We start from the raw sequence: 12,765 nt of genomic DNA on the forward strand, positions 1-12,765 counted from the left end.
ACAATTCGAAGTCACAAATTGACTATACGATTGAATCATTGAACATCCCAACAGGAACTATCAACTATAGGAGACTTATCTGGACACCATATAATAAAGATGACACTAATAAATTGGCGCAAAAACTGGTTAAAGAATGTTTTGAAGATAAAATCTTTAAATCCCCAATCGATTAATGGGTAAACTTTACACGTAAATTAGTCAAACCATATGATTCTGCACCCAAAGCCAAGAAAAAACAAATGTTACAAATGGAGAAAAGGAATAACAATATTAAATTATCCTATACAATAAGGAAAATGAGAAGGACTCATAACAATCTCAAGAGGCAGTTAACCAAGTTCCCATGTAATAAGGAATTACCCATCAAACTAAAAAATATAAATCAAAATTTGAGGAAATTAATCTGGAACGAAAGAAACCACGCTAAGCACGATCTGTGGGCTAAAAGTGTTATGCTAGTAACCAAACGAATTCAAGGGAATTTTGGAAACTGATAAATGGTCTAGTAAGACCTAATAAATCAGTGGTAGCATCTGTATTAATTGAGAAAGAGTGGGTTAATTTTCGAGCAAAACACTTGAACTCTAACGGGAAAATAATGAAGCTGGAGCTGGATGTCAAATGGAATATGATGGATACACCAAGTCAGGAAATTGACTGTGAATTTGATATAACAAAAACTCAATTTTCTACACTAATATCGAAAGAAAAAGATGGGGCACCAGGTCCCAATGGTATTCCGTTTGCACTTTATAAAGAAGAACCGGATCTATGGTCAGAATATCTCACAGTAGTTTTTCAATAAGTAGCACAGACATTGACAATACCGAATCTTGGAGAGGGTCGCTAATATCTCCAATTTATAAAAAAGGAAATTGGGCCCACCCAGAAAATGATCGACTAATATCTCTTCAAGACACAGATGCCAAGTTATTTCCGGGAATGTAACTTTCAAACTTATCTGAATGGGCAACGGATAACCAGATAATCCCGTCTAATCAAACAGGATTTATTAAAGGACTGGGAACTACCACAAATATATTAGCCTTATCAGTACTAATGGATAAAACTCTCTCAATGAAAACAACCCTTGTATTTGCGCTTTGTCGATTTTAGATCAGCTTTTGATTGCGTGCACAGATAACTTCTGTGGAGAAAGTTGCAGGAGCAAGATATCCCAGTGTCACTATTAAAATTAATTAAACTTCTGTATACTGACACTTGAGTTAGAGTACGGATGGGGGATGGCTTGACGCTAACGAAGGAAACTTTAACCACAGCAGGGCTAAAGCAAGGGTGTGTATTGGCCCCCTTACTTTTTAATCTGTTTTTAGCAGATCTTACTGATGCGCTGAATGATATAAATGCACACCCGCCTACACTAGCCAACAAACAGATATTTAATTTGCTATACGCGGATGATGTCATCCTTCTAAGCCAAACAAAAGTGGGGCTACAATGGCTAATAGATCGAATATCATTGTATTCAAAAGAAAACGGGATGGTGATAAAACAAGGACTAAAGTTATGGTGATCAGCAAAAATTCAAAAGTAAAACATAAATCTAAATGGTTTCTGGAGAAAGTCCTAGTAGAACAAGCAGAATCATACAAATACTTGGGAGTTTTATTCCACGATAATGAAATTTTTTTCCTGCAAAAAATGGACATTCAAAGGAAATGCTTTGATAGCTGCATTTAGGATCTTGCAGAAATCATTAGGTGATCTGACTTACCGCCTGTTCTTAAAGGTTATAGCAGCAAAATTGCTGCCTACCTTAACATATGGTAGTGAGGCTCTAAGTGGAAAAGACACTGTGACCATTAATAATGCGGTCTCAAAAACGTTTAAAACACAATTTCATTTTCCTAATAATGCATCCCCAGAGCAAATAAGGCTGGAGTTTGGACTAACTAACCAGCTATATGGGAGAAAATGACAATTTATTAAAGTATGGAATAGAATAAAAAATGACAATGAAAACCAAATATCTCAATTATTATGGCAGGAAATAAGTGAAAATAGGAAATCACAGGCCTGGAAATACTTAAATGCAGCGTTAGAAGAATTTGGTATGATTCCAATCCGGAACACTACAAAAACCCCAGAATCATTCACAAAAGCAATCAATAAAATAACAAATAATCTATCGCTGGTAAGGGATAAAGACATACTAGCAAAGATAAAACACGTGTGGCCAATAATGAATAGGTTTTCAAAAAAGAAGGTGCAAGCATACTTAGAAACTCCATGGTCATTGAAAAATAAATCTTCGCAAAAGCTATTTTTTGGCATATTACCGGGCCTATTTCATCTCCCGCTGTGGATAAAATCAGAAGAAGATACATTATGTAGGCTATGTAAATCAGGAGAGGAGAACATTATTCACCTACTGTGTCTCTGCCCAGAACGGAAAATTGAAAGAAAAACCATACTCAAGAAACTTTTCAGTGCTTGAGGAGTACGGACATGTAGGCAAGCTTTGATAATATGTCTACACTCTTGATATGATATACTAATGAATTCCACTTTTGAAAAGTGTTTTTAGTAAGAATAGGATCAAAATTAAAAGAGCACAAATTAAAATCTAACAGTACTGTATGATATATATTAAAATATATATATTAAAATGTAAATAGCAATATGATTTGGATTTTTATCAAACTTAACTCAGTTAAATACTGTACTATTTATATTATTCTTGTGTTGATCTGTTCTACATTTATGAATTGGATTATTATAGTTGATTATGTATAATTCCTCATAGTAAGATTTTAATTAATCAAACGAAGAATAAAAACAAAATTGTTATTTGTTGGAAACTTCTTCCGACTTTTGTTGTTGTATTAGTGTCTTGGCATCCCTGTTTTTAGTGCTTGAATTGGAATGGGCCTATTTTACCCCTGCTGTTACTTTACATATGCTAAAGCACTTTTCACCCCATGGGCGTTGCAAGCCTGCTACCAATGCACCTAAAGTTCAAGATTGGCAGTGCTACACATTAAACTCTACATGCTGCTGCCCACCTTATCTGAAAACCAAATTCACAGTCTCAGGCAGCACAGTAGAAAGGAGTTTCATTACACTTCTGGAAGATACGGTAAAGTCAAATCCTCAAATTGGTCGTTTTCTGGCGCAGTTGTCTAGACTTACAAATTGCTTTCCTCAATCCTTGCTTACTTAAGCATGGTTGTCTCTTTGGAAGCTCTTCTCTCTGGTTGACTTCTTTTTCTGGGGTTCTATCCCTTCCCCCTGATACTTTACTTTAACAAGTTTGTACTTCTCATGCGAGTATGTATCCCGGCTTTCATGCGTTTTTGTTTTTAGTTATCAGTTGCTGTGCTTAAACATTTTTTAACTGCGCTTGGAAGCGGGCCTGCTTTTTTGTAACACATTACAAATGTATTACTAAACAAATAGAATTATTAGGAGTTGAATAGAGAAAGCCGGTAACGTGCGTGAGCATAGTAAACATGAATTTCAGTTTCAATAAATGGCTTTCAGCACGCACACAGCTTAGACTCCTTAAATATGTGCCTGCTGGAGTACCATATGCCTCACCTGTGCCCACTGGTAAAGCTGTTCCAACAACGTTTTATCCAAATCAGAGGTGCCGATGGCAACAACCTTCTTGTTTTGGACGAGGCGCTCAAGCTCCTCCCAGTAAGGCTGTAAGTGTTCCAAGGAAAGATTCACGTCATCATCGATGGGAGGCGGGGCAAGGATCACAGAATCTAACTGGGTAATCCCAAGGGCTGAGCAAGCTAGTCGGAAAAAAAACACAAGAGCCATGTAAGAAAGAATGCAAAACATCTCCCACAAATCACATGACAGACCAAAAACCAGATACACTGTTTGCAGAGACACACAGCGTTCCGAAAGGTATGTACAGTTTTGTTCCTAAGAGCTTGTTTGAATATGTATTGACAATCAGAATTAAATATTTTAGACAAAATTCGCTGTGTTCCCTTATAGGAGCCTCTAGCAAGCCCTAGTCCTTTTCAGAGATTTAATTTACTCACCAACCCATTTGGCAGAGACCAGAGTAACCTAGCACACCCATGTTTATCTAGTAAACAGCGCAACTATAGCAACTGCTTGGTATAACGTATTATGGAAAATATATATATTATATATATTCACTGGAAAAAACATAGGTTTCAGGGGCGTTATAGTTAGTTGGACATTTCACTCGTACAAAACCATTGAAATTCCCCCGTTATAGTTAGTTCAGCTAACTATAACTCCTGCGCCTGCAATGCACTGCTGATGACATCACATATTACATTACTCATGACATGGTCAGTGACATCACTGATGACATCTCAAAGAACATCACTGATGACATCATCCAATGAGTGTGTGTTTTTAATGAAAATTAAATATGCTTTATATATGTATATCTCAAGGTCGATGGAAGAATAAATGGGTATTTAAGTATCTAAATGGATGATTTTTTTTTATTGATTGTATAACTGATTAAATGTATCTTAGTGAATACATGGGTTAGTGAGTAATGTTTAAATATATAAATATCGGGGGAGTGGCTAGCTGCCAACCAAGATGGCAGCAGTGTAGCGGAGCTCTGTGACCAACGAGCCCTCTCCACTACGATCCGTACACTGATCCGATTCATAACGGCAGCAAAATCAAGACATCGGACACTCCTCGAGCTCCGGTGCACAAGGAGCTTTCCAGTTCTCCTGTACGAAGCGCCCACACCGAGATACGCCGTGCTGACATCCGGGGCCTGATTGGGCGCCAAAGTCCGGGGACTCGCCTAGGAGGCTGCGCCGACAAGACTAATAGCCGGAGAAGGGGGCAGACACTGGGCTGCAGGAAGGTACGTCGGACGGCGTGATAGCTCGAGCCGTAGCCGGAGCAGCACAGGCGCGCACACCCGCACCAGCACACACCCACGTAGCAGACTCTGGGGTGACTGTATCGCGGACCTGACCTGTGGCGGGAGACGCCCGAATTCGGGGCGGGAAGGCACGAGAGCGGCCGCCGGACAGCCCCGCACCCTGGGAGGTACACTCTACAGCCTGCCAGCACAATCGGCTATTACTGCACAGCGGAGGCCCAGAAGACATCGCCGGATTTGGGCTCAAGCGCACTGCACCACTGCAAAGACCACTGACACACTGTGTAGGGGGCAGATTTGCTATTTACAACCGACGTACGCCGCCATCTTAGACAGGGCGCGCGGAGCACAGGCATATAGACAGCAGATACCTGGGGCTGCACCAACATCGGAGCCCATTGATTCGGCGAGGAAACAACATATTCGCTGCACATCCCTCCCTCCTGCTCAGCTGATTATATCCAGCGCTATCCACAATGAGTGGCAGGGGAACCAGAGGACAGCAGGCCCCCAAACTAGACAAATTTGCGTACCACAAGGATCCGCCTGACAACGCAAGAGGAGACCCACAGCGCACGCCGCCCCAGAATATGGGAACGCAAAATGACACTGAGAAGATCACATTGCAAGATGTTATGGCGACGCTAAAGATGATGCAGTCGTCGATGGGCACTATATCGACTGACGTCTCCTTAATACTGGCAGACTTCGCGAAAATGTCGGAACGACTAGTAACAGTGGAGAAAACGACCACCGGGCTGGCAAAAGACACGTCGGAGCTTCAACGGAGAGTCCTGCGCCTGGAAGAGGACAACGCCACACTGAAATCCAAACTGGACGACCAGGAAGGACGCTCCAGGCGCAACAACGTGCGTCTGGTGGGTTTGCCGGAGACGGAAGGCGGCCCTGCCTTGGACCTCTACATTGAAGATTTAATCCAAAATCGACTCCAACCCAAAGGTTTGTCGAACTTTTTCTCGGTCGAACGAGCCCACCGTGTGCCCGGAGGGAAGGCCAAACTGGGGGCAGCACCCCGTCCCGTCCTGATAAGGATCTTCAACTTTAGAGATCGCAACGCCATTTTACAAGCAGCACGCACACGCCCACCGATTAGGATCGACAACACGGAAATTAACTTCTACCCGGACTACACGGCAGCGGTGGCTCAACAGCGGAGAGGCTTCACGGATGTCAAGAAGGAGCTTAGAGCACGTGAACTCAAATACTCTATGCTTTTCCCGGCAAAACTACGCGTCGAATCAGAAGGGAAGACGTGGTTCTTTGAATCGCCACAGGAGGCCCAGGACTGGCTAGAGGGATGGCGGCCCGCCAAAGGACCCAGAAATCGTGGCCCGCACCGCGGGAACAGCAATGGAAGCCCATGGATAACCGAAGAGACAGAATAACCAGGAGGCGACGCAGGACAGATTGGTCGGGCTCCTCCCGCCGCTGGACAGGCGCTCCTATCCTCTTGAACTGGAACACCTGAGCTCACTCCCAGTTGGGGTGGCGAAGAAGCTGAAGGGCAACCAGTTGAAAGAACATTTATCCCCTGAAGCAGGTAGCCAGCCATGGTAAGATACTGATCGTGGTAACCTGGGCCCATGCAGGTAAGACTTTCTAACATGGACAGACACTGCATGGTATCATTGGAGTAGGGGCTCGACAATGGACACAGAAGTCTCACCCCCATGAACATTCCTATGAGTTGGGACTTTAAGCACTCTGCTCAGTTGGGGAGGTGGAGGGTTCTTTATCCACCGGGCAGGGAGGCAGGGAGGGGGGAAAAGGGTTTATACATTCCAAAAGTAACTTGTTTTTTGTTCTTAGTTACTGGCTTTAACTATCACTCATGTACACATGCAACATGCATTCAGGCACTTCTGTATACACCACAACACATCACCTCGAACATGGCTCGCTCAGGAGAGACACTTGCTGCCTCGACATTGTACAGCACCCACCTGATGGAACGAACTCTGAAGGGCCAACAGTCAGCACCGGATGGTGAATGGCCTACCGCCCCACCACGAACACGGAAGTCAACTCCTCAATTACACCCGCACGGAACACACTATGATGGGAAGACAAACACCGGGACCTGATCCCCCAAGGAATAAACTGGTATCTCCACCACTGACTATCATTTCCTGGAATGTGAATGGGTTAGGTCACAAAATTAAAAGAGGGCTCGTCCTACAATACCTTAAACGTAAATCGCCATCAATAGCCCTATTACAAGAAACACACCTGACAGGCATGGCGACTAAGGCGCTAAACCGATGGGGGTTTAAAATGATCACACATTCTGAGTTCTCCTCCGGATCCAGGGGGGTTGGTATCCTAATTAACAAGAGTGCTCCATTGATAATTAAAAAGACTTGGGCGGATGACCACGGACGCTTTACAGCAGTCACATGCCAGTGGGAGGGGCGAAACTTTAATATACTATCAGTATACATTCCCCCTACACTTCACCAGAGTGCCTTCCATGACTTGGGGAAATTTCTACTCGAGCTCCCGGAGGGGGACCTGATCATGGGAGGGGACTTTAACGCAGTACTCGACACGGCGATAGACCGCCAGCCCCCGCGCCCCCCGACGAAACCCAATCACATTTTTAGAGACTTTCAGGAAGCGATAGGACTGGTAGACATGTGGCGATTAAAACACCCCAATGACCGACATTACACCTTTCACTCAGGAGCCCATAACTGCCTCTCCCGAATAGACCACATACTAACACTAGCGACACCGCCAGAACAAATTACGGCAATAGAACATTTACCGAGAGGTATATCGGACCACTCGCCAGTTCTACTCACTTACACTGCACACCCCACGAGGCGGCAGAGAATATACCCGATTTACCCGGGCTATTTAAAACACCACAAAATTTTCAAGGCTTTAGACACTGCAGCCACACACTACTTTGAGGAAAACCTATCATCAGTCGACTCTCCCTCGATCCTCTGGGAGGCATTTAAGACGGTCATTAGGGGGCAGGCCATCTCCACCATTACTAGACACAAGAAAGACCAACGGGAGACAATAGAAGCGCTAGAAGCCGCAGTCTTGACAGCAGAAATAACACATGCAGCAGACCCAACGGATGATACGGCACACACACTCACTATGGCATCGAGCGAATACAGAACCTATGCGGAGGAAAGGGCCAGGGCTAGACACACAGACACATTACACAGGATCTACGAACTGGGGGACAAAACCGGGAAAATGCTGGCGTGGCTTGAAAGGAGGGAAAGGGCAGATAGGTGGATAGCCCAGTTAACCCTACCTGATGGTACGCATACTTCCTCCCCCCAACAAATAGTGGAGGAACTAGCCTCTCACTACGAGAACATATACACTACACGGAGTAATGTGGCAGAAGAAGAGTGCGCAAACTTCCTACACAACGTACCACTCACCGCTATTTCACAAGATGAAGCACAGGACTTAGAACGAGACCTCACAGCGGAGGAATTGGGAAAGGCATTGGCAGCATTACACACGGGCAAAGCAATGGGACCGAACGGTCTCCCGGTGGAATTATATAAAGCTATGGCACGACAGCTCATCCCTAATATGCTTTCCATGTATAACGACTGCTTATCGCAAGATACGTCATCGGCCGATCAAAGACTGGCCACCATAGTCGCAATTCACAAGCCTGGCAAACCACCCGACCGGACGTCCTCATATCGTCCGATCTCCCTAATGAACGCGGACGCGAAAATATTAGCTAAACTGCTAGCACTGCGACTACAACCGTACCTCACAACTTTAATACACCCGGATCAGTCGGGCTTTATGCCCGGGCGAAACACATCGCTTAATCTGAGACGACTGAATCCGCATCCCTGACCTCCAAGAGGAGGCAGCCATCCTCTCCCTGGATGCAACCATGGCGTTCGACCTTGTAGAGTGGCCATTCCTTTTTGCAGTGCTCAGGAAGATGGGCTTTGGCCCCAAATTTTGTGGCTGGATCAAACTGCTTTACACGGCGCCCCTTGCACAAGTGGTGGCCAACGGCCATACGTCCCGTATGTTTTCGTTAGGCCGCGGTACAAGACAGTGGTGCCCCCTGTCCCCCTTTTGTTCGCCCTCATTTTAGAACCGCTGGCGGTGATAATAAGAACACACCCTGTGGTCCGAGGGATCACCTGGGAAACGGGAGGAGAAGATCGTATATCCCTGTACGCCGATGACGTACTAATATACCTTACGTCCCCGGCAACATCAATAGCAGCCCTGTTAGATATCCTCCAGAGCTACGGGGCAGTCTCCGGTTATACCATAAACTGGACGAAATCCCTCTTATATATACTACACGGTCCACTGCCCATGCTCCCCCCTGACTGTCCACTACAAATAGTGTCCAGGGGTTTTAAATATCTTGGAATCTATGTAACTCCACAGGCATCCGTCTTCATGGAAGAGAACCTGCAGAAGCCTCTGCAGAAGCTCAAATCGGATGTAGTGCACTGGCGATCCCTCCCGTTGACACTCCTAGGGAAAGCAGCACTCTTTAAAATGCTCTCACTTCCACGGTTCCTTTACGCACTACAAAACACCCCATTCCAAGTCGTGCTTACTTACTTCAAGGCAATAGATGCAGAAATATCTACATTGCTGTGGGATGGGAAACCGGCTCGAATAGCAAACTCTAAATTAATCCGTAGCTGGTATGACGGGGGGGATTGCGCTACCGAGCATCTAATTTTATTACTGGGCTGCACAACTAACGGTAGTTAACCAATGGCTGCACGCCCCACACAATGATCCAGCTTATAGTTTAGATAGGACGTTACTCCCCACAGACCGACTGATGAAGGCCCTCTACACTAATAAAAGGCGTCATACGCTTACTGGCCCTACTGCTCACACAGTGCAAATCTGGCACACAGCTCAGAGAGCCTTAGGCTGGGAGGGAGTGCTCACGCTGGCCACCCCACTCTGGGACACACGCCGCCTTGGTACCCTAGCTAACACTAAAGGATTCAGACAGTGGGACCTCATAGGTATCTCAAAGATAGGAGACTTGTGGAGTAGAGGCGACATCATCACTTTCGAATCCCTGCAAGAAAAATACGGAATGGCAGACACCGAACGTTATAGATACACACAAATCAGACACGCCCTGACAGGTGCCATTCCAACGGGAACGACCCTGGTTGATTCCTCCCCACTAGAGGATAGGCTTCTCATGGACCATCTTGAGAAAAAAGCAATCTCACTAACATACCGCAAGTTGATAAACAATCTTCCAGACCCCACCGTGGTCCTACGTAGTAAGTGGGAAGTGGAATTAGGAGACATAGGAGACGAGGATTGGCTATACGCACTTGCTTCAGCAAGGGACGCGTCCATTCCGTCTAGGCTAAAACTTATACAACTGAAAATACTGCACCGAATATATTATTCTCGCACCCTACTACACAAACTGGGTCACATCCCGGAGTCTGGGTGCCTGAGGGGCTGTGGACTCCCAGGCACATACTTCCATATACTCTGGGACTGCCCCAGGATACATACATACTGGACTGGGGTGCTGTTGGAAATGTCCAACGCAAGCGGGGTGGACATACAACCTGATCCACGATGCTGTATTCTAAACATATGGCCACCCACAGATCTCAACCGGGGGCAACAGACCTGGGCAACACTAGGCATGACTCTAGCAAAGCGAAACATAGCTAGAAAATGGGGATCCGGAAATGTTCCCTCAAGGGCGCACTGGGGTGATGATATGGACGCGGCGATGGTGGCAGAAAAGGCGGTGTTTCTACACAGAGGATGCCCCAAAAAATGGTCCACTATATGGGGCAAATGGAATGAATACAGGGGTGACATTTGCGAAGCACCACAGGAGGTACCTGAACCGACATTAAGTCCATAAGGGGAGAGCAAGGACATACCACGCAGAGCACAGACATAAGTGCCCTACTAGGGTAGGCAAGGTCACCAGAATGATTATCAACATACACTGTTCTGTTGTAGGGACGGGTCTCACGAGGTCTTCCGCACACGCACCACATGAGCTCTACCAAGGGGGGGGACATGTCAAGGGGCGGATTATATATCATGAATATATTGAAGATGTTTTGACGGCCAACGTTCGCTGATTACCAAATGTACTATATATTGTAAACAATGAAGATGCCACGATATGCAGTCTGTATGTACGATAACAAATTTATGTGTACTGTTACACTGAAAAGCCAATAAAAACTGTTTAAATAAAAATATATATATATATAAATATCTGTATCAGTCTCTCACTTTATGTAGAAGTCGCTGCATGGGTTGGTGAGTAGCTACATGAGTGTCTATATAGGTTGTTAGTTGGTTTTTTGAGTATCAGTATGAGTGTCTGTATGGTTCGGTGGGGGGTATTACGTAGTGTATAGATGGATGAATGAGTGACTCACTGTTTGTATGTGTTGAAGACAGCATGTGTGCAGGACTGTATGGGTGGATGAGTGTGTGTATGGGTGTGTTAGTGAGTGAATGACTGTCTCAGTGTCTTTATGAGTAACTACATATGTTTTAAACTAGTATATGTGAGTTTGGTGTATATAAGTGAGTATATGTGAGAGTGAGAGATTGGAAGAGTTCCTGTATACATTAAGTCTGTGTAAGTTTCTGTAGCAGTAAGGGTGGTGGTGTGTGTATAACTGTATATGCAATTTAATGGATGTTTGATACTTTGCATGTGTGACTGTGTGTGAGTAACTATGGATGAGTGTCATTGTGTAACAGGATGTATAGGTGTATGAGTACATATGGTGAGTACATGTTTGAGTGATTGTATAGGACTGTTGGTGAATGAGTGGATGTGTGTTTAGATCTTGGAATTACTAAATAGGTGTGTTGTAAGTGGTATTAATATGTCCATTGTTTTGAAAATGTTAGTTTCTATTTTTGAATGTGTGCATCAAAGGTTATATTAGGGTGAGAGGAGGTCTGCCACTCTATCACAAGGATGATGTCATCAGTGATGTCATTTGTGACGTCATCAGCAGTGCATTGAGGGCGTGCGAGTTATCTTTCCCGGTGAATTTAAATGGTTTTGTTCGAGTGAAATGTCCAAGTAACTACAACGCCCCAGAAAACTATGTTTTTTTCAGTGAATTTCTACAGTTTTTTAAATGTTAATTCCTAACTATAACATGCCTGAAAACTATGGTTTTTTCAGTAAATTTCTAAAGGTTTTTTAAATGTTAATTCCTAACTATAACATGCCTGAAACCTATGGCTTTTTCAGTGAATTTCTAAGGTTTTTTAAATGCTAGTTTCTACCAATGCCTACAGAGGTACGACATGTGAAGAAAGAAGAAAAAACAAGAACAAACAGAGGAGCAGAAAGAGGCCTTGTTGCAAAATCATCCTGTACCCTCAACTTTTTCAGATGGGTACTGGTGGTAACTGACTCTGACTAACCAGTCCTAGAGCCAGTGCTATGCTAAAAGACACTGAGAATACAGTTAAAACACCTACATACTCTAGGGAACACTATGTGCCGGGGTCCCCCTGTGATTACCATGGCCTCCTCTGTAAGCCCCTAGTACATAATAGGGCAGGGGGATTAAAACTACCTCTCAAAAAACGGGACAGGGCGCGTTTGCACACTGGAGAAGGGAGGGGGGGTGGTACCGGAGGTGCCGTGTGCAGAACTAAAGCACTTTTGATGGGCCTGCACACATGGTCTTCATGTTTCTTTTGGAATACTATTGGTGATTGACTTACCCTAACAGCCCCTCCCCCCCCCCCGACCCGAGAGGCTGGACGTCCCTGGCATTTGGAATATACATCACTCGATTTATCCTCTATTCCTTAACCTTTAATCTAGTTGCTGAAAAGATTATTAAAAGTTTGTTTTAATTTCTGCAGAA

The 12,765-nt window shown here is 44.6% G+C and overlaps 1 protein-coding gene across 1 annotated transcript in view; it reads right to left on the reverse strand.

Annotated features, from left to right (window-relative positions):
• The window catches only part of GCLM (glutamate-cysteine ligase modifier subunit), a 134,456-nt gene that overhangs the window by 55,387 nt on the left and 66,304 nt on the right, over nt 1–12,765 (reverse strand). Inside the window, exon 5 of the mRNA XM_078640918.1 lies at nt 3,565–3,767. Coding sequence (XP_078497044.1) covers nt 3,565–3,767 — 203 coding nt within the window. The remainder of the gene's footprint in view (nt 1–3,564; nt 3,768–12,765) is intronic.

This window comes from Lissotriton helveticus, chromosome 1_1 (genome assembly GCF_964261635.1).
Source record: "Lissotriton helveticus chromosome 1_1, aLisHel1.1, whole genome shotgun sequence".
Lineage (NCBI taxonomy): Eukaryota > Metazoa > Chordata > Amphibia > Caudata > Salamandridae > Lissotriton > Lissotriton helveticus.